The sequence below is a fragment of the Zonotrichia albicollis genome, chromosome 3 (genome assembly GCF_047830755.1).
Source record: "Zonotrichia albicollis isolate bZonAlb1 chromosome 3, bZonAlb1.hap1, whole genome shotgun sequence".
Taxonomy (NCBI): Eukaryota; Metazoa; Chordata; class Aves; order Passeriformes; family Passerellidae; genus Zonotrichia; species Zonotrichia albicollis.
In genome coordinates this window covers 102,477,260-102,500,225 of record NC_133821.1, presented here as the reverse complement: position 1 = coordinate 102,500,225, position 22,966 = coordinate 102,477,260, and the positions used below count along the sequence as shown (strand labels likewise).

Here is a 22,966-nt window from a genome sequence, read left to right as displayed (position 1 = left end):
CTCAGATAATTAGACAGACAATTTTTTTTCCTCGGTATTTACATTGTGTTTACTCGCATTATTTGAAAAAGAAGAAAAAAAATCTATAGTCTGACTTAGTAAAAAAATGACATTGCTGAGGGATTTTTTATGTCAATTTTAAGCCCTGAAGAGTTGTAAATAAAAAAAGAAACAAACAAAAAGGCCAGTGGACACTGCAGAAACATTAAAGTACACCGATTCTGAGAGGATTACCAAACCTACCAGTATTGTATTGTTAAACAGCTCCAATCATCACAGTTCAACAATAATTCCCCACAGTATCAGTTAATGGATTAACATATTTTAAGGTAAAATTCTAGAAAAGATCATTTTCATCTGCATACAGGAAAGTAATTCAGAATGCTATTTTTTTAAACACTACAGATGGCAAGACGTGTCAGCAAAGGGCAGGGGAGGGAGGGAGAGAGAGAGAGAGCTGCCTCTCTCAGGGATGGTGCTTCAGCTCAGACCCTGCAGGGCCCAAGCCCCAGCAGAGCTCAGTGTCTGCTCTTGTCCAGCACAGCCCCAGCCCACACAGAGCCAGCACAGTCTGCTGTGCCAGGCTGGGTCACACAGAGGGAATCCCAACCTCCAGCCAAGCAGTTCCACGAGCAACAGCCCTGCTGGATGTGGCAACAGAAGAATGCTTTTGGAAGATCAGTTCCTGTTGTCTAAGACAGCAGCAAAGCTACGCTGACAAAACATTTCCCTCTGCAAGACACACACCCCACCTCCATGAGAGGGCTCCACGGATGCAGCTGCTTCAGCAGAGCCTCTGCTCAGCCCGCCACAAAATCACTGCCCATCCCTCCCCAAGAGAACCTTTCAGAGCTCTTCCCATCACTGCCATAAAAAACAAAGCAAGTCTGGTTAAATAATTTTTGGTCTGTATCTTGTTTCTGCTCAACAGCCTGTGTGAACCACCCTTTAAACACATATACTCACAAAAAAACTGCTTCAATCTGGTCACACATTTGCAACCAAATGAAATGAAAAGTAATATATAACCCTGGTTAATGCAGTACCATGTCTGAAATTAAGAGTGTTATTATTCTCTTTGCTTAAGGGAGAGCTGATAGCAATGTCACACGTCATTTCTTGAAGCAGAGAAGGGGAAATGGAACACCAGTCAGGACACTTTCCCAGTAGAACACACACAATCTGAAGCGTTCCACCCCTTGAATGAGGTGATTCTTGCGTAGACTTTACCAGCTTTCTCTTCTAGAAATACAAGAAAACACCTAACTACTCTGACAATAAAAAAAAATATTCTGGAAACCTTTTGGGCTGGAACACTTAAAAATGCTGGAGTACACAATTTGTATTCTGCCTTGGTTTTCAAAACCCCTATCCAGACCCACTCTACATCCTATAAATGAATGTTTTACATTTTGTCAAGGATTAGTATCCAACCATCAGAAAGATTTACAGAAGCATGTAAAAACAGTTTTCCAGGTGATCATTCTATTACAGGACTTTTTAACTCTAGGAAGTTTCTTCCTGGGTATACACACAGCAGAGAACCAAAATAAAAATCAGAGGATACATCACCAGTACTAATGAATATAAACACTGTTGTATGTTCTTTCCCACACTTTCATACTGTGAGAATTCATCGGAAAGCTGGCCTGCAGATGGTCTTACAGCTATCAGAACATGTTTCACCTAAAAAGCTGGTTCTTTATTCTGTTCTTCAATTCCACATTTTGGTAAAACAAGCTCTAAGATCCCTTTATTCATTTGTTTTATGGGGTTTGTGCCTAAATAAATATGCAGAAAAATGTATTAATGGAAGGCCTACACATTTTTTTCAAAAACATGAGTTTGAGAATTTAAATGTTGTATGTTCCTGCCAGCCTGAGGCGCTGCTGATCGATTAGGATCTTGGCAGTGGGTCAGCAATGGGTAAGGCTGATAGAGCAGCCTTTCTCACCCACTGAAACCTAGATCAGATGCAACTGTTTGTATTTGAACTGGCACTAAACAATTGCAAGACAGGCTTTATAACATTATTCTATCAGCTTAACAGCATCAAGGCAGTTAGCCATTTAATTCTTTTTAATGGCTCCTATGAAATAGTGCTTTATCAAGACATTAGACAGAAGATAGCAATAGCCATCCAGCAGGGGTAAGAGATGCAGGAATTTAAGCACTTGGTTTGATCACTGTATGTCACCACATGCATATGTTACTGGCAGCTATGGACATTGAACCCCACCTAATTTTTAGAACACCAGTTAAAGCACAGCAGAAATATTAACATCATCTAACTCAGAGACACTATGTTATATTCACACAGAGCAAGCACTGCTCCTAAGTGAGAAGGTTTTCACTATGTATAAGTGGAAAAAAAGCAAAAGGATGTTGTACATAGGCAGGTCTACATGTCAATCTTTTCACTATTTCATCATTACATTCTAACAAATCACGTCCTCCTCTCAACTACAGCAAATTATCTGTAGGTAGCAAGCCAGCAGTATTTTAAGTTGCCTTTGCTAGTTTTAGCAACTCAGCTGGGGCAGATGACAGCTTGGAAGAGAAATGACAGGACACTCCCAGGAAAGTGCTGCCTGCATTTTGGTGCATGTCAAATCTCACTGATGTCATTACAGGTGAAATTCTCTCACTTGCTTGTTATGAGGAGGATGGTTGCTCAAGCAGAAACAATCCACAGTATATCACCACTAACTTTAAGCCCCAGAAAAATTATAAAATGCATCTGATCAAAGTGAAATTTGTATAAAAGTTATTGTCTTCTCTGGCATGAATTTAAGCCACAGCATACATCTGTGTACATTTAAAACATACAATGAAATATTTTTACTGCACTAAAACATGTCGGAGCCTACAGGATTGCCTAAACCCTGACAACTAAAGGCTTTGAATCCCTTATATTCTAATGATACATATTTGGTACATGCACATTAGGTATTTTGCTTGAACTGGAGGCAGTCTTTAGAATCAAATTTCCTGGCTGTCACCACTCACTATATTTCACTCATGTTGAGGAATAGTCTTGTAGCACTTGAAGTCAATTCTTTCTGGATACAAAGTAGTTAAAAATAGGTTTCAGGAGTTCATCTAATATATCTGAACTGTAAGTAGATGTTCAGTTCATGGGATCAGATTACAGTTAGCTCTGAAGTACAAAAAAACCCCAAACCAACCAAACACAAAACCACCACAATTATTCTGCTCACTACCAAAGGAAACAAAACAAACAAAAAAAAATGAAACCATTTTTAATAGCTCCAAGCCTCAAAATCTCATTAAAAATCCTTAACATCATATATTGTGGGTGTCTGATCTACAGATCTATGCCATTTCCTACTGAAAATACAGGCCATCAACCACAGCATTTACTACTTGCATACTGGTTGCAAATGTATACATGTGAGCACATAACTTTATTTAAGATGTAAGAGATTGGTATGGAAACTATTCTAATATGACCACAGGCTACAGCAAGTGTTATGTTTTTCTCTCCAACAGAATAAAGAAAAATGTCACATTCTTTTTTATTACGTACTTGTTAGATTTCCACTGACACGTTAACATAAGCAAGAATAATACGATTAAATTATTCTGAGTTGTGCAGTCATAAGAATTGCACACGACTCAGAACAACTGCAAATTGAAAAAAACAGCTGTACCTCCAAGAGGAACTACAGAAACAGATTTTGGCTTTCTCTCTGAACAGGTTCCTGATCAGTGGTGATTCTGACTCATGAAGCCTTCTTTTTTTGTGCTACTTCTACTCTATTATCATTGATCAAGTCAAGTGCAGCCCCAATATGTCTTCTTTATTGCCAGCCAAGCTTTCCAGTTTACCCCTATCTCTTGGAACTCCATAGTTAGCAAACCTCTAACAAACAAGTTTCTTCTCTAGTCACCAAGATTGCTGAGCCTGTAGAGCTCCAGCTTGTTTGAAGGGCTAGACCACAACAAGGAAGGTGGTCAGTTGGCTGGTAAATGCCATGGGGGTTGCTTTACACCTTTGAAGTAGGCAGCACATTCAGCAACCTTTCAGTGCAGTGGGACAAGCTGTTTAAGGGACTCAAAGGTAAAAGTATACAGGCATTCCTCTTTCCTCTGGGCTATAGGTCCACCAGGCCCCTTTTGATCTGGTTGCATTACCTTCACACATGTTGAAGTTTTTTGAATCTGTCCCTGCTTTGTCCCCTAGATAAGCTCCAGGGGTCCCCCTTCAATCCAAATTATTCTGTGACTGAGTCTCAGTTTCTAAGCTACTATTAGGGCATCCAGAAAACTCTGAGAATCCAAGCAAAACCTAAAGCTGTAAAACAGCTTTAAGAAAGGTACTTGGCATGGGAACAGCTGTGAGCTGAAAATACACAGAAAAAAACAGAACTAAAGATTCCAAAAATATAAGAGGCAGAATTCTAGCAAGACCAATTATCCCCTTTTTCAACTGAGTGAAATCAGTTATGACAGCAAGACCACACTTTCAACTCTTAACTATAGCAACCTATCTGTAGGTTGCTAGCCATGAGAGTTTCCAGTTGCCACTATTAGATTTTGTATTACTTTATTTAGTAACAGAGCCAGTAGTTACTTTAATAATTCACTCAACTGGAGCAAAAGACAGCTTGACACAGTTTCTGTGGAGGCTTTCAAAACCTTCCCTTTATGTATCCTCTGCAGCACACTTGAACTGTGGCGTGCAGTTTAATTTACAAGCACCAAAACCTAAATGAGCTGGAGAGTAAAAACAGCTAGGGTATAGGAAATAAAAGAAATAATACCATCACAGCTTCGTTGCTCTGTAGACTCAGCCAGAAGGCTCTCAATCTGTGAAATTAAGTTCCTTAGTGATGATGGGATTGTTCACTTAGTAGCGATTAGAAGAATTCCTTGAAATTACTATGAACAACTTTGCTCCAGAAACAGCCCCAGATGGCCTCCTCTCAGGCCAGAAAGAGCAGGACTGGATGAGAACTACAGAGTTCTGACAGACCTTCCCCTCACAACAGCTACTTACACAAACAGAATGAATGCTGATTTCAAAATCCCATACTCACAAAAAAAAATTTAAAAAAACCTCACACTTTCAAAATTCCACAAATAGCAGCAGGGGGACCAGAAACACAATAACTTCTCTTTTCTTAAAGTATTCCAAAACTTGCACAATATTGCTAAGAGGCACCTATTCAACAAAATGTACAAGTTTGATATAGAGGTCACGCACATAGGCAATGTGTATGCAAACACTTCTTCCTCCTGCTGCTGTTTTTATAAGAAGAATATAAATGCTTAGCCAAGTAACTAAAATCTCTGACTGCAGCAGGTAGCAATAACAGTAATCCCATATCAGACTGATAAACTGTTCTTGTTCCTTGAGTACATACAAGATAAGTCTCTAGATCACAGTTCCCTGTTCTTATGATGGTCTTTAATCTCCTTCATTTCTGCTAGAACAACAACAGGACAAGACACAAACAATCCAAGAGGTTACTGGAAAGTGTCAGAGATGATATAGGAGATTCTGGGTGAACTAGTCAGGGGTGATGCAAAACTGGGTTGGCTTTTCACAAATTACGAAGACCTGACTGGGGATACAATAATCAATGCCAGCCTTAGGTATAATGACCATAAACTAGTACAGTTCTAGATCATAAGTGAACAGAAAAAGGCAAGCAGGAAATCACAGACTGGACTTAAGCCAAGGGTAAATTATCCCTGATCAACCTGATTACCTTCTATGGCAAAGTGACTGCACTTACAGACAAGTAAAGACAGAAAATGCCATTTATGTCACTTTAAGCAAGGCTTTGATAACTGGATCTAAAAAAATCCATGCACCCAAGTTGGGATATCACAGTGTGGATGAGTGGACAACCAGATGGGTAAAAGGCTGCACTTGGATGATGAGGCTAAGAAGGAATCAGTTAATGGGTTCTACTGCACCTCCCAGTACGAGTGCTGCAGGAGTCTGTAACGGACCCGTCCTGTTTAACATCTTTATCAATGACCTGGAGAGGGCAGCGGAGCACAAAATCACCAGGTGTGCAGGTGGCACCAGACAGGGGCAGCTGTGGATGTACACACCCAAGAGCAAGGCTGGCATCCAAAGGGACTTAGCCAGGAGAAATGGGCTGACAGGAACATTACGAAATTCAACAAAGACAAATGCAAATTGCTGCAATCCAGAAAGTAAATAGAGGCTGCAATGATTCGGGCTGGCGACAGACTGACTGGCTGGGAAGAAGTGGCTCTGTCAAAAAGGACATGGTGGACAGCAAACTGAGCAGGAGCCACTGGTGTGCACAGACAAAGGCAGCCAATAGCACCCTGGGCTGTATCAGCAGCAGGATGGCATGACATGGGCTGAGGGAAATGACCATCCTGCTTACTTGGCACTCATTAGACTGCAGAGTCCAACTCTGACTCCCTAATATTGGAAAGACATCGACAGACCTGAGCAAGTTCAGTAAAGGGCCACCAAGATGATTTGGGCTGAAGCACATCCCCAGTTATGGAACTAAGCTTTTTTAGCCTGGAAAAGAATGTTTTGGGAGGAACCTAAGAGCAGCCTTCTAGCACCTATGCTGAGGCTATCTAGAAGACAGATCCAGGCTCTCTACAGCAGTACACAGCAGAAGGACAAGAGACAACAAGCATAAGATAAAAAAGAGGCTCAGACTAAATATAATGAAAAAAGAAATTCCTCTTAAGTACAAACACATATATAGGTTGCCCAGAGAAGCTGCACAGTTTCTATCTGAGAGATTTTCCTGACCTGACAGGATACAGCCCTGAGCAATATGTCCTGTCTCCATATCTGACCCTGCCTTGAGTAGGAGGTTGGACTTCTGAGATCCCTTTTGACAGAAATTACACTATGGTTTTATAAGAACAACATTTCACTCACATTCCCTTCTTTCACTAAGCAGCATTCAGACAACAATCTTCACAGAAAAAAGGATCATTTCAAGAAGCGCTACAGTTTTTAGCAACAGAAAATAACTAATTCATGAACCTTGGACAAAGTATTGCAAAGTCTCATTGAGAGAGGCCAATAGCAGTGCAATACACAATAAAATACGCCCCAAAAAAATTTCCTCAAAATTACACTAACATGCTTTGACAAAACTTACTACACAGATAAAATGTCCGAGCACTGACTAAACTGGCTAAGATAAATAATGGAAAATGTTCATAAAAATACTCTCTTTGCAAGGTCCTTAGCATGGAAAACTCTAAGAGAGGAAGTACTTTTGTTTAGAAGGTATTATTTTAAAACTAAGACATGCTGTTGTGATTACTTCAAATACTGCAGCCCCATATGCCACATCTAACAAAACCACTCAATGGTTAACATGCATTTTCCTTTAACTGCTCATTTCAAGGCAGAGTCAAACAGCAGCAAACACAATCTAGAGAGGCTGAGGTTCTCTTCAAGCTATGACTCAAAAGAAGTTTCCAGCCAAAACAGGTTCTGCTCTTGCAAACATTTATTTAGTGTTGGAAACAGAAATCCATTTGCCTATAACAACAAATAATGTGAAGAAAGGACAGGACAGGTAGGAAAAATTCCTGTTTGTACCATCTTTTAACCTAGCTGCATTTCTCACAGTGCTAGCACAACACTCACAGCACCAAAATGAGAGTAATGAGGATTTTACTATTATTATTATTATTATTAATTAGATTTGCTGAGGATAACAGGTTGAGGGAATGCAGAGCAGACTCACCAAGAGATCCAGCTCTGGATCCCTACAGCTGTATGTCTAATACTGCCCTATTGCTCTGTTCTCCACATGGCAGCCTCGCCTGTGTAAGGTAATGAAGTGTAAGTAACTGGTCAGTACAAGATAAATGGGGCTTTTATGCATGTGCCACATTTCCTCATGGTAGCTGAAAGATTATTTCTTTGTATTTAAGTAAATAGATGCATGTAAGTATTTTCAGGGACAAAAAAAAATGCTTACCATGTATACTTTGAGAGTTGCACTGCTGGCAAGTTGGAGCACGGCCAGACAAGCATTACTTTTCTGTAGCTACTTAAATAATTATTTTCAGGATTAGATTCACAGATATTAATTTCTCATGTAGGCTTTCATGTCACTGCTGAAACCCATAACAGAAAAAAGGAATCCACTTTGAATTATAAAATAATTTCAAAATAGGAGAGGATTAGGAGATCATTCTATATTTTGGTGTGCAAATAGATTCATTTTGCTGTTAAACCTGCATTGAGTTATCTTCCAAAGAAAATCGTATTTTCCTCGGTATTTACACTACAGAAGTGCAATTTCCAAAAATATAATAAGAATTCATACCTAAAGAAAATGTATGCAGCTCCTTTTAATTAGAAGACATATACATGTATTTGTTTTAGCATATTTTAGGAAAGAACCAAAAAATTTTAAAAAGTTATCTTTGACAGTAACAGCTCCAGCATACAAGGTGGTTTTATTCAGCCTTTATACACAATTTCTGTGCAGGATATTTTCTCTAGGGAATCAACATCTAAATTGTTAAGTTTGGGAAAACAGTGGGTGTCAGATTTGTATCACCTCTGCCTATTCAGTAGTTAGCAAAATGGCCAGACAATTAAATATACCCTTAGCAAGTCAGCCTGCATTCACATCATGACATGCATTTAAGTCCTGGAGACATGAATTCTAGCTTCTTAAAGTGAAGTTTCACTGAGTTGAAAACTACTGAACAGTGCCTAGCTGGAGGTTAAAATACCTTTTCTTGCAGGAAGCATTGACCTGAGTTTCCCCAGGCATTCAGGTGATAAATACTGAACACTTTCTCACCTCTTCTCCCCATTCAGCTGGAAGGGAGGCAACTCTGAATGCTGCCCAGGACCAGGAGGCTTAGAGGAGGCAGCCAAGGGTCAGCTACCACTTCAACTAATTGGAACTAATCTGCATGTGGCACAGCATGGCCTGAAGCCAGGTGCAGGTTTAGCTACACAGATGGATGAGTTCTTCCTGCCTATTTAGATCTTCATTTTACCCCCACAGCATTCAGTATGGGCCATGATTTGCAGTCCTGTCTAGTGGATTTTCAGGGATCTAGGAAACTGTATGTTCAGGAGACTGCATATCCATTAATACCCTCTCTACTTTTAATTGCAATACAGCAGAAAGTAAAAGGACATGGATAAAATATGTCAGGACTATACAGATGCAACATGGGTCCACTTAGATATGACTTTTAAGGAACTATCAGCTTGCTGACTGATTACTAGAAGATGATTCCACCACCAAGGAAAGAAACTGTACATAGAAACTATATTATAGCAGTATAAAGACAATGTAAACACTATCTAAAATGACTAATTATACAAGACCAAGTACTTCATCCTGAACACTTCTCAAATGCTGTTTGCCTATTCAGATGAGAAAACTAAATGACTATCATTTAATATTCTTAGTGCATGACCTAGTTTCCAGTCCAGTGCCCAATCTACTACAATATTTTGTCTCTCTTGATAAAGCAGAGCTCAGTAATTAAGGGGGGAAAATGTGTGTACTCATAGGCATTACATAGTTCTGAAGTAAGACAAAGAAAGCTGTTAAAGATTTGTCAAGTGTACTTCAAAGCAGCCCAGAAAGGGTGTGTGTCAGTCACACCACCTGCTTAAACTGCTGGTGGTACACTATGACAACTCTACGATGCTTTCCTATATTCATCTATTCTTCTTGACTGTGTTTTAACCTCTACTCCTTACTACAGAATAGTTAGAGGACTTGGTAACTGTAAAACTAAAAGAAAGTTACTTCTTGCCATAAATGACACAAAGTTCAGGAAGTTTAGGAAATAATGTTAGTTTGAAGGATGAGTGTCTTTATTCTACAGAAATATTTCTTTTCCCAAGAATTATACCTCAAAAGAAAGCTCTCACTTTTTATTTCCTATTTGGTGTTTATCCCTGTACTCCAAGAAGCACAAGAGCTCAGTACCCCAAACAGCCTGGCAGGAGCTCAGAGGTTCCAGTTTCATGCAGACTCCTGACTTGGAACATTTTTGCTTTTATGGCAAACACGAGTGGCTACCAGACAGAGCCACACTGGTTATGTTTCCCCAGGTAAGATGCAAAGTGAGATGCTCTAGTTTTTCTGAGCTTAGATAAAGTTTCAAGCAGCTGCTGAGGATGAGTGCTGCAAACCCTCTTTGTACTACAGTACACAGTAAAGACATTTTTTCTGATACCTTTTTACTCACCCAGATTTATTTATTTATCCCCAGCTACAATAGATGCTTTTAGTTCAACCACTGCATTGTGCTAAATGTAAGAATTTGCATGCTCTATTGGAATTAAAAAACATAACTCAGAATTAGCAAGCTATTTTTTTACCTGACCCTTGACTGACCTGAAAAACCAGGCAGATGCCAAATCCTCTATGACATGAACAAGAGCAATGCTTTATCCAGACTTCATTAACAGAAAGCTATGCACTTGGTAAGCCTCAACCTCAGAGAATCTGTCATGAACTCTTGTCTAAAAAAAAGGCAACAACACAAAAACAGATAAACCACACAGATTTTATGCTCTCCCTAGACTATAGTAAGTTACAAATTTGCATCACTGAATTTCAAAACACTCCTGGGATACAGGCAACTTGAAACATACTGAGATGATGTCTCAGAATTGAAAGGACAACTGTCCCACATGAGATCCAGCCAAAGCAAGAGAAGAATTTCAGAGAAACCTTTGGAATTAACATGCCAGGCAGTCACCCAAAACATATGATCTGAGGAAGACTGAAAAGACTGGACAGAGATAAGAAAAAACTGCTGCAAGATCTCACTCCTGCAGAAGGTCCAAGAGCATGAATCCCAATCCTCAGAAAGAAGACTCTCCATTCTTCCCCAGTCCTTCTTCCTAGGACATAACTTTTAAAACTTATGGCTTATACCTGGGCAAAACCAAAGCTACACAAAAGCAAGGACTTTAGGGAATTACTCCAATAACTGCTACAGCACAAAATCAAAACTTTGAAATTAATGTTCGCATTTTTCCCCATTTTTTGGTAAATAGTAGCAGATAAATTTACCTTTCAATAGTAGAGATTCAAGTCAAATCAAACCAATGCTAAGTGCTTTGGCAAACTCCTTTATTTTAGTTGGACAATACTATGCTCTTCTATTCTGACTTTTATCTGTAACTATTGAACTCTTTTTTACAATTTAGGTAAAGAGGCTTTACTGTCTCTTTCGTAAATACATCCCACACACATAAATCTGCTTTGTAAAGTCAGGTACATGGAGGATGAAATCCAGTAAGTCAGCTGGACACCAGTACTGTAAATGTTACAGCATGCTTCATAATCACCACTATGCACTCCCTTCCAGGACTGATTTAAGGCAAAGATTTTTTTTCTTGATTGTGAAAAAGCCAGAATTATTTTTGCCTTTGTGGAAAAAAGGAATTATTTCAAAATAATTCCTGATCTTCTCATGCAGAGCAGTACTATCTAAACTCCATGCCAAAAAAAAACTTAACAGGGTACCACTCACAAGGGACAAGAGGAAGAAAACTAAACTGTGATATCCAATCTGAACGGGATATGAAATTATTTCCTATCTCTCAGCACCTACTCTGTTCCAATAAAGATAAATACAATTCATTAATAAGACAGAAGAATCAAAAATACTAACAGAAGATTCAGGACTGCATCTGTTTAAGCAAAGTTACATTGAACCAAAGGTGCTTCCAATTTTTCAAATAACTTCTAATGACAAGAGGGATAAGAAGAAGCAAACAGTGATTTTGTTTTAATATCAGACTTTGTTTTTTGAGAGAAAAAAAAAATTCTAAGCCAGAAATGGGTAACAGCTGCTACTCAAACAAAGTAAGTAAAACCTAAGCATAAACATGCAATGATAAAATTCATGGTTGCTCTATGCCTCACTTATATCTTAGGACTGAGGAATGTGCTTTCTGAGCTCCCACACCGGACAACTACATCTTGATATATTTCCACATCTCTGGCTAAAAGTCAGAAGCAATTGGATCATAAGAGCTTTTTTCCCTTCAGTTCTATGTGTTCTTTATGTATATAAAAAGCACTTCCTCTGCTTCCTCTGTATTGTAAACAAATTCAGGTCCTGCTCAGAGTATCATGTTTCACACAGGAATAGCCACTAACAGTGGTCAAGCAAATTACAAACACTGATTTGAGCAGAAAGTACAGAGTGGCCTGCAAGGACTGCCTCCAGGGTGCCCCGTGACCTCTTTCTTCTAAGGAGGATTTTTGCTTCCGGAATTATGCAACAAATTACATTAGCAAAGCTTAAGACCAAAACATGTTTCCTTATGCAGGCAATGCAGGGGTTATTTTTCATTAACTGCTAAAATAAACTATACCAAGGAATATGCATAAATGATTCTCAGACAAAATTAGAGATCTGTTTTTAACAGAAACAAACTTAGCTCTCTCCACAGCATTTTAAATCACTGAAATTACCCAAAGATCTGGATTGTTAAAGTTATCTTAATTAAACATGAGATACTGTAGTATTCATCACTTTAAACAAATTAGTCAGACCAGCCAAAGCCACTTACCTTGCAAACTATGAATATTTCAACATTTCTTTCTACACTGGCTGCCAGGAAATAAGCAATCTGTGAAGGTTAAAGGAGCTCAAACCCTCCAGATGACAATGGGTTGGTTTTTTGGGTATTTTTAAGGATTAATGCACCAGGATTAATGCATTATTAATTTCATGGCAGTTTTGCAGCAGCTTCCTCTCTTGAATCCTTCTATCATTCATTTACTCTCATCTTAAACTATTAAAACTGGTATTAGGATCAGGTTCTTAGGTCTTTCCCTAACACCTCCTACACAAATTTATCATCCTCATAAATGCCATGAGCTTATTTGTGAGAATGGTCCAATCCTTAGCTTTTCTATGGCTGGGAGATGCTGTCAGATCCAGCTCCTGGAGCTATCTGTAATGTGTGTCACACAGGCAGTCCTTTGAGGCAAGCTTAAAATTCCTACTATCATGCTGCACGTCACAAAATCAAGAAAATTAATCATAATGATAACCCAACACATAATTACATAATTACACAGCAATTTTTTTATTTCTCTGGAAGCATATCATTTCATTCTAGAAATAGAAAAGAAAAAAAAAGAGAAAAATATTTCTAAAATGTAAATTCATGGAGATTCACTATCAATATGCCTAACAGAAATCATTTACGTCTCAATTAAAGGTATAAATTTGCTGCTGAGGGGAGAAAGGTTAAGGCAAAGAAAAGAGTGACTGACATAGCAGCTCAATCTATGAAGGCTGCATAGGGTGAATAGTAATAAAAATTATTCAGTTAATTTTGACAATTTCTTAAAGCACCTATTAGATGGCTTCCCCTATCTTCCTTGACTTCATCCATGACTTTGATTTTTCTTTTTAAGTTGAACAGACATACAACACAATCCACGGAGAGCTTGCACAGTTGCAATTCCAGAACCACAAGTCACTTCATAGGTTTTGAGAATAGGACACCAACAATAAATAACACTTCTTAATATATAAGCTGGGTAAGGCAGATTTTTCATGACTGCAAGCCCTCCCAGAAAGCAGTGCTAGTGACTGTGGATGAGCTGGTGACTGTGGATGACACTCTTCTCCCTGAATGGTACGGCAGAACATTCTAGTGTCAAGCCAAATTCATCCTCTGCCTCTGAAGAGACACCATCAGCATCTTAATTTAAGTATTTGAATTCCTACGTCAGGTAAAACACTTGGAAGCACCAAAGCCGCTCCCCAGTCTCCTGCAATTTAATGCATAGCCTTGGTACTTCTTCCTGTCCATGGGAAAGTTTGTTCCAAGTCCCACCTATCCTAGTTTGTAGGTACCTGTCTGCTGTGTCATGTTTTCTGCAGTTTCCTGTACAAAATTTTGGCTACCATATATTACAAACTGTTAATCCTACTCACATTCTATTGCCTTTTTTCAATACCAGATTTAGCTCCTTGGTGTTATGTTAAACCAGACAGTAGAGATAATTTCTGTAAAACTATTCCCAGGCCAGGACTGATGTGGGCACAAAGTACAGAGAAAGCACCTCCATGAATGACAAGAACATTCAAACAAAGCTTAACTAATGGCCTACTGCCAACAAACTTTATTATTGTATAACCAATCTCATTAGATAGGCACACAAACCTGTCAGGAAGGTGTTGTTCCTGTTCTTCTCTGCTCTTTCCATACTGGTCTTCCAGCCTAGAGCCACAGAGCACACAGGATAACCTCCATACACTTGCTCCATCCAGGGGAGCAGAAATGACACGTTAAAAGAGCTCTTCAGATTTGCAGGGGGGAAAAAACCATTTGCTACTGCAGCTGAAACCCCAGGATCATGTCCTCCACTAAATGATCCTTTTGAAGCTTCTTCAAAACAGCTGTTCCACTAAAAATTCTATAAACTGGAAAAAACCTAATGAAGAACCTAATTGAAGGGTCTTAATACTCTCTTTCAGACCTCCAGAGCCTGGAGCAAGGAGACCTTTGGCATGAAACTCTGCATCAACCCCTGCAGGCATGGGCAACAGCTGCCAGAAGCAAGTAATAAATAAAATACACAGCCCACCTAGCAGGCAAGGAAGGAAAGCATGACAAAGCAAAGATGGCACATTTTAACCTCTGGGCATTGGTTAATAAGAAACATTCTGTCACACACAGTTCTCTTCCTCCTCCCCTCCACAAGGCAAGCAGGGCTGTGAGGAGGGAACCTTGTGCCTCCTACGGCCACAACTTCTGTTTATTTCAGCAACAGCTCGATACATGACAATGATTCAGCAGAATTGGATATATAAAGTGCAGAATGCAAAAAAAAGAACCTCTCTACTCCAAGATACTCTCTGCAGTTTATTTTACCTAGACAGAAATAAAATTTTTCAGTGAATTCTACTCCTATTTATTGTCAGCATCCATAGGCAGGATTAAAAAACAACACTCAAGTACTCTGGCCAGCATCTCTATAAAACCTACGGACGAAAGGCACATTTAACTCAATTTACATACAGAAATCCTGCTTACAAGGTGCTCTGTGCCAAGGATAATGTTTATTCAAATAGCATTTATAACCAATGACCATAGGATCTCTCAATCAAAAGTAAAAAGATCAATTTCGTATTCCACTACTGAAGTTCACGAGAAAATTAAACAACTGAAAATAGTTTTTAATGCCTGAAGCAGATTTGCAGGAAAACAGTTCTAAGTTTCAGCTTCCTGTGACAACTTCACCGCTATTCAGCTGCTATTAATGCTTTTTAGCTTACTGCATAACTTCTTCTCCTTCATTTTATTTGCTTTTAATTCAAGTCACAGAACTTTGTTCCCAACTTGCTGTCTCAGCACTCTGTTTCATAACTGCAAGAAAAGAACTGGAAGCCAACAGGAAGAAAAGAACATAACACCAACCACAGCAACTTACCTACTAGGTCAGGAGCAAAGTATTGGAGGCAACAAACACTGTGAGCTGTATACATTAAAAAGAAGAAAGACAGTGATAAAATAATCTGATTTAAACACTTTGTGCTTTTTCCAAGACTTTCTCCTTATTAACAGCATGCAGGACAACCTGCCTTAAAATAAGAAATGGGGAAAAAAAGCACAGAATTTAATTTTAAAGCCCCTCCACACATACTGAAAAAAAAGACAGTCATACAAAGGACATCCTGCATGACTACTCCTCCCTCACACCTCAACAAGGTGTTTACAGAAAGGAGGAATACACTGCCAGTGTGACACCCTCCTCAGCCAGCCCTGTGGTACCCACCAGTGAGCCACTATCAAGCTCACACCCTTGCCCAAAACCCAAGCACACGAGGTGGCTGCATTCTGCCAGCCTGCAACTTATGATCCTCATTGGTAAAGAGCAAACAGTTCTTGCATGAGCCAACCTCACACTTGAAGAACCTCCTGGTTTAAGTTGCCGCTCCGCAGAACAGCAACTAGCATCCAAGATCCCAGTGAGAGATAAAAAATGTCAAACACATGGGCAAAATTGATAGGAGTTCACTCTAAAATGCTTCAAAGACCAGATTTATTTACCTTTTGTGCTAGCACATCCACTATACCACACACTCTTGTCAACGACCTGAAAAATCCTGAGATTATCCCTATCAAGATCAGAATTGCTCTGCTATGTGATCTGGAAGGGATAAGAACCAAGAACTACTACTTTTAAAAACTTCAAAGTTTTAAAGGGCAAGAAGTTAAAGGAAGTAGAGATCAGCAGAGTAGAGTAAGAGTGATCAGCAACTATACTAAAAAGAATTCCTCAGATTATACCTTTACTTTCACATGTAACTAACAATCTTCTAATCTAAAATGTACTCTGATACCTACTACCATTTAAAATTAAATAATCCCTTGCAATATGAAGTAACTTCCAGGAAATCTATCTTACAAATTAATTATGAATTATAGATAATTCTAATATGCAATTTAAAGAAGTGTTTTCCTCCTTCATCCCCAATGTCATCAGCTTTCCTCCAGACTAGCTATCTCTAGGTAAGGCCACGGCAACATTCATTGGGCATTGGTCACTCCAGAGGACCCACTCAAAGCACACATAAGTTTAAGACGTGAAAATATGAACACTATCAAAGAACAAAAGGATAGATATCAATAGAAGAAAAAATAGTCTTCTATTGCTTGGTATTTGTTAAAGGAATAGATTTATTTAAAGGAAGCTCTTAAATGCTTCCTCTATTTTACCCATCAGAAAGAGAAAATCTCCCCGAAATACTTTTGATTTTTTTTGAGGTTTGGGTTTCCTGAGACCTGTTGCAGGGTTGCCTACTAGTGTCAAAGTCCTAACACCCTTTTTACATGTCACCCAATAAAAATCAAATTTTCTTTTAGAGAAGCTGCTAGTTGTGTACAGAACAAAATCTATCTGTATTTCACAAGCATTCCTATGCTACTGCCTGAAATGTAGAGCAAAACAAGAAGTCCATGAGTCTAATAAGTTTGCATTTGATTTTTAGTAAATTAGTACACCTAGCATATGTAAACTGATGGGAGAGACATATGTCCATATCTTAATGACCCTCTAATCACCTGCTCATTCCCTCAGCCTGGAACTGATTATTCACCAGAGGCACTTTCACTCTTCTGCCCTCTCCTGAGGGCTCCAGTTGAGCCACTGTAGGAAATAAGAACTGGGATGAATGGACCTTTGCTCTGTTCCAGTATGGTCCTTCTGTAGTAAATCTCACAGTAAGCCAACACACTGACTATCAACTCCAACAACTAATGTCACTTAGTGAGAACCTGCCAAGGTTCATGGGCATCACATCTGGGAGACATAAGGGTAAAACACCAATGCAATTGCAGGTGGGATGGACACTGAGTGCATTCAGCAGCCTTATCAGGCAGTCTGTTCTGAAATTCTACAGTGCTTTAGTGCAACTTGAATAAAGAGAAAGGAAAAAAGAGAAAGAAAACAGTTTACAAGCACATTATACTCAGCAATGACAACAGCAGTCACTCAGTAGAGGAGTTAAAATTAGGTATCTGGGGAGGAGAAAGAGCCCTCCAGCACTTAGATCTAATAGAGTCACTTATTTACTGCTCACTGAATTGCTCTGCAAGAATATAAAAGCAGCCTGGAAACAAAGCATTTCTCCCACGGCAAAGTTTCTCAGTCAGGGAAGAGTTTACACTTGGCAACTAATACAGGCTATTGGGAAAGTTTTGTAGTGAAATGCATGTTTGTCTATCTTCATACCAAGATTCTGAAAATAACCAGCTCACAGGAAAATATGATTTGCTTAAATATTAAAATGTTAAAAATTAAAGATGAAACTGTAGTGTTAAACTGTTTGCATGCCTTAAAACTGTAAACAAAGCATAAATGAGATTTACAGTAGGGAAAGAGCAAATTACTTCCACATTTCTGTAGCTCATCAGCTTAAAGAGCATACAACTCCCAGCCAAATCTATTTCAGTGAAAAGAAGTGAAACTGTGTTTGTTTTCCTTGTAATTGCTATTTACAATGTGTTTGGTTGCCTAAGGGAAAAAGACAGACAATTACCAGAAAGTTTCTAAATACATTTTTAAATACTAACAGCCTAAAATTTCAGACACTAAACTGAATTACAATTATTGTCCCTAGACTTGGACACACATCCTCAAGTAATTCAATTCAGTCTGTTACAATCCACTGTTTGGCATTTTTTTGATGTATCACTGCTGCTGAGATGGCACAAACCAGTCAAGGACTCAAAATGCTTTACTGGAGGTGGGGAGGGAAGGGAGGGGAAATAAATCACAAAACTACCAAACATTTTTTATTGAACTTTTTTGCACTGAAGGTTGGACACGTTTGTGAATTACTAACATAGTCAAGCATAAAGGATTTAAGAATGACATTGCCCAAGGAGCCAATTTTGCCATCCAAGTAGAAGTAGAAGCCAAACAGAAAAGAAGAAATTTGAGTGTTTACCGTGGCATTCACACATCCTTTTCTCTCAAAAAACAGGAAGGTTAAGTATAAAAAGCAATGGACAAGTTGCACAAATCCAGTTTTATTGTTGAATGAGTGGGCCACTTAAATAGAGCACCTAAATGGAGACAGGGTTTGGGGATTGGGTTTTCTGTTTTGATTGGGTTTGGTTATTTTTTTTAAACTAGCACTTATTTCTTCTTACATCTGTTTTTAAAGATGTTCAAGTGTGAATGGTCCCATGTAAAATTTTCAATTTGTCTGAGAAAAGGAATGTGTTATTTGAGGACATAGGCCCCAAGCTTGTACATACTGAAGCTTGCAAGCTGAAGCTGGTAAGTAGGTAAAACAATTCAGTTTCACCTGCTTGCCACAATATCTGTCTTAAGAGACTCTGAAAACATCATCTGCCTTCCTTTTCTACAAGTCACTCCTAGATACCACTATTTAGTATTTACAGTCCACTTTTGTCACACAAGTGCAAATAGGCCTCTTAAAACTGGCACCATATCCAAAAGAAAATGCTGATCCTAAGAAATTGCAACTCCTTGACAGGGCCAAGATAGCAAAAAGTTCTGGCACCTTGCAGGCCTGCAAGGAATCCCTGTACTTTAGAATCATTAAAGGAGATATTTTATTGACTTTAAATTGAATTCTCAGGAACCTGATGCTTGTTTAATGACCTTGATAACAGAAAGTGAACTGGAAGTAGCAGGTCCCACATGTGCAGGCAGACCACAGGCTATCAAACTGGCAACCATGTGGGCAATCCTCAACATATCTGAATTAAGTGCACCTACACAGAATCAAATATACACATATTAGGGTGTACATACATATATTAGGGTGTAGTATATCTACACCCACAAAAACATCACCTGTCTCAGTCAGAAAATGGGATTATCTACCCTTTACCAGACCAGGACCAGACTCTTCTCACAGGCACAAAGACCAGATTTTTCAGCTGAGCATTTCTAACATCAAATTTTGTTCACTGGGTGGATGTGGCTGGTAATGAACAACTATTCTCTGCTTTACAGTACACATGTGCTACACCACAGCTGAGAGAGTACAAAAGAATAAAACCTAACCCAGGAAGAGCATGGTGCTAACCCACTAAGGTTGGCAGTCTGATCTTCACACAGGCCATTCACTTGATAATCCTTGTGCGTCTCTTCCAACTCAGAATATTCTGTAACTCTTCTCTCCTGTATATAAAAATCAAGCAATGCCCTTCCTCTTTAGCACCTCATCTGTGACAACCCATCCTTACTGTACTCTGTTCAGAAGCAAGATGTAAGGTGCATGAGCATAGCAATGAGCCTGCCTCTGGCTGCCCTTCAGTCAATGCATTTTAGAACAGGCCCCTTTTTATTTCTCCAAACAAGGTGAGTTTTCTGTTGGGTTGGCCTTCCTGGTTATGCTGAATCACTTTTTCCATGTATACTACAGCTGCTTAAACACAACCCCAAGCAAAACAGCCTCTCCTTGGTTTCTTCTTGGGAGTTTTATATTTTGGTAAATTTTCCTTTAACCTGACCTCAGGAGACCTTCTCAGGCCTGCACAGACTTAAGACAGCCTCTAAGGAAACTTTGTAGTCAAGCACCAAGACTAATAAAAGCACTATTCATCTAACTTACACACGGAGCTTTTAGTGATGAGTCAACCTGTCCAGTAAAACTAGAGACACAGTTTTTGTCCAACAATTTATCCAACTCAGCAACAAGCAAAATGACTGTATATATGTTCCAATGCGGATGTACAAGTCAGAGCACCATTCCAGTTAACGTGCAAGGTGAAATCTGGAGGTAAGGGTCTGACCAAGGCTTCATGTGCTAGGTGTGGTTTATTATCTACCTTTAACTAATTTTCATTTTGTCATGCCAGTTTAATTATTCTATCATTTGAACTTTGCATCATCTTTATCAAGGCTGTAGTGCAAACACTTCCCTGCTCAGCTTTATGTTTCCCAGATTAGTTTTACACGTTTAGAAAGTTTGATGAAGCTGAATTACCATTCTTAAGCAAACCGGGAATGCGTCAAAAAGGTTTTGCTGTGCTACGGCATCTCTCAGAAAAGCTGACTGCATTAGCTGATGCAGAACGGGGAGGAAACTGCAGTTGCAGTTCAGAGCTCCAAGAGGAATAGTTGCGATTAACACATTTTCCACCCTGCCAGGGGAGAAAACGCAGGACAGCACCAAGAGCCACTTCTGCCAGCAGGAAACGAGGTGGGGCATCCGTGGAGAAGAGGATTGGGGAAGAAGGAGGGTACCGGGAAAACAGAAGCACGGCAGCAGGAACTCGCATCAGAGCGGCGTAACTTTCAGCAGCATCCTCCTCCCCGTGCTGCTGCTGCAGCTCCTCTCCCCTGGGAGCTGCCGAGGGATGGCTCCGCGGCCCGGGCCCGCAGGGGAGGCGGCGGGCAGGGCACCGGCCGCCCCCCGCCGCCCGGAGGAAGAGGAAGCGGCGCCGGGCCCGCAGGAAGTGCGGCTGCCCCGCGCCCGCCGCCCCCGGCCCCGGCCCGGCGGCCGCTGCGCCGTGACAGGTGGCGGCGGCCCGAGGCGGCCCCGGGGCAGCGGCCGGCAGGACCGTTCATCGCCCGTTCGTAGCCGCCCTCCTCGCCCAGCGGCGCACCTGCCCCGCCCGCCCCTACCTTGTTGAGGTGGGGGTCGCGGAGCACATCGTAGCCCCTCTTCATGGTGAGCTGCAGGGGCCCGTCGGCATCCCGCCTCTTCTCGTCTCCCTTCCCTGCTTGCATGGTGCGGCGCGGCGGGGCTGACTGCCGTCAGGTCGCTGCGGGAGCGGAGGCAAAGTGGCGGCGGCTCCTCCTGCTGAGGTGACCGCCCGGCGGGGTGGGATGATCCTACCGGAGGGCGGGAGGGAGAGAGGGAGGGGGCAGAGCCGTGGCGAGGCGCCGCCGCCGCGGGAGGGGGTCACCGGCGAGCCGCTGAGTCACCGGCGGCTCCGCGCGCAGCCCAGCGGCCGCCCAGGTGCGAAGGGCAGCGCGGGCGCGGACCCGCAGCCCTGCCCTGCGTTGCCGGGGATGCAGGCTGTGCTGCCTTCCAGCGCTGCGGAGGGGCCGCCCGCAGAAGGAGGCCGGTCTGGAATCACCTGCTGCGGGGGCTCGCGGGCGCGGCTCTGCCTCGTCACGCCGGGTTTGGCTCGGGGGCTGCCGAGCACCGCGCCCGGAGCCCATCGGCCCGCAGCCCGCCGACCCCCCCCGGCGCGGCCTCACGCAGGAGCCGGGCCTCCGCGCTTGAGTCACGTTCAAGTTTCACTTTCCTTCTGCTATTTAAATGGCCATGAAATCCAATCTTTCCCGAAGGGGACGGACTGCATAGCTTCGTACAGTCCGGAGCACGTGTTTGATGTAATTAGCTGTGGGCTGGCCTCAGCTGTGGTGGTCGGGGTTATGCCTGGTCAGGATGGAGGGCACCGGGGCAGAGCAGGTGCTTAGCTGGTTTGTACCGCTAGCCCTGATGTTTGTATTCAGTATGGTCTCAAATTCTTTGCATACAACCCATTGTATGCTGTATCACTGTGGCTTTATTCCTCTAAATTCATGTATGTAAGCAAAAATAATTTCCATATGGATGCTATAGTCCTGCTGGAGAATTTGCACAGCTTTAAATGTGTGACTAGAGGATTAATTTAGAAGGATTTTGTTTCTGTCGTCAAGCAGCAATGAACAGATACAGATTTTGCAGCTCTGTCAAACTTACCTCTTCACATTTAATCAGCAGGCCTTGTATCCATACTACTACCTAATCTTATATAAAAAAAAACTTCCACAGAATCTGGCTTCTACTGAATTTCCTATTAAGTAGCTCTGAGAAGTTTATTTGCAGATAAGTAACAAAGGAAAGTTGGAAGCATTCCAAGTCTCTATTTCTGGAAACTTGACTTGCAAGTCAGCAGAAAATTCAGTAAATAGATTTGTCCCTTGCTCTACCATCTCAGTATTATGGAAAGCAGTGAACTAAAATTAAAAATTTCTTCAAAACTTTAAACCTGAGGTCTTTCTAATCAATTATCCATCTTCCCTTGGATTTCTCTGACTAGCTAAATGTCTTCCTCCCTACCCAAGTCCTGAATATTACTATCAGGTATCAGGGATATGTGGTTTCATTTCAGCTCTTTTTTAGTTATAAACTTGAAAAGCAGCATAGAAACATCCTTTCTCCTTTCTTTGTGAGTACCCTGAAACCATTCTGATAGAATGCTTACTGGTGCAATATTTTGTCTGAGAGTAATGTGTACTGATGTAATTTTTATCTTCATGTTGCAACACTGTTTATTAAAAAACCCTCTTTGATTTATGTGAAAAGTCACTGCAATCATTGTGAGTACCTGCTCAGAGGTCTGACCCCAGCCAAGTACTTGTCCAAGTACTTGACTCACTCTGCCCAAGTTATAAAAGGTATGTAATGAAGCAGCTAATTAAAGTGAAATGCAGTGGGATATATACATTTTTTTTAATGTAATCAGAAT

The 22,966-nt window shown here is 40.7% G+C and overlaps 1 protein-coding gene across 2 annotated transcripts in view; it reads right to left on the bottom strand.

The window, feature by feature from the left end:
- The window catches only part of ME1 (malic enzyme 1), a 154,513-nt gene extending 133,134 nt beyond the window's left edge, over positions 1-21,379 (bottom strand). The window contains exon 1 of one of the 2 annotated variants that reach the window (XM_005485945.4): positions 21,129-21,379. In XM_005485945.4, coding sequence (XP_005486002.1) covers positions 21,129-21,233 — 105 coding nt within the window. In that variant the 5' untranslated portion in view covers positions 21,234-21,379. Of the gene's footprint in view, positions 1-20,487; positions 20,728-21,128 lie in introns of those variants that run through there. The other variant, XM_026792752.2, reaches the window with a different exon arrangement.
- Positions 21,380-22,966: the final 1,587 nt, after the last annotated feature.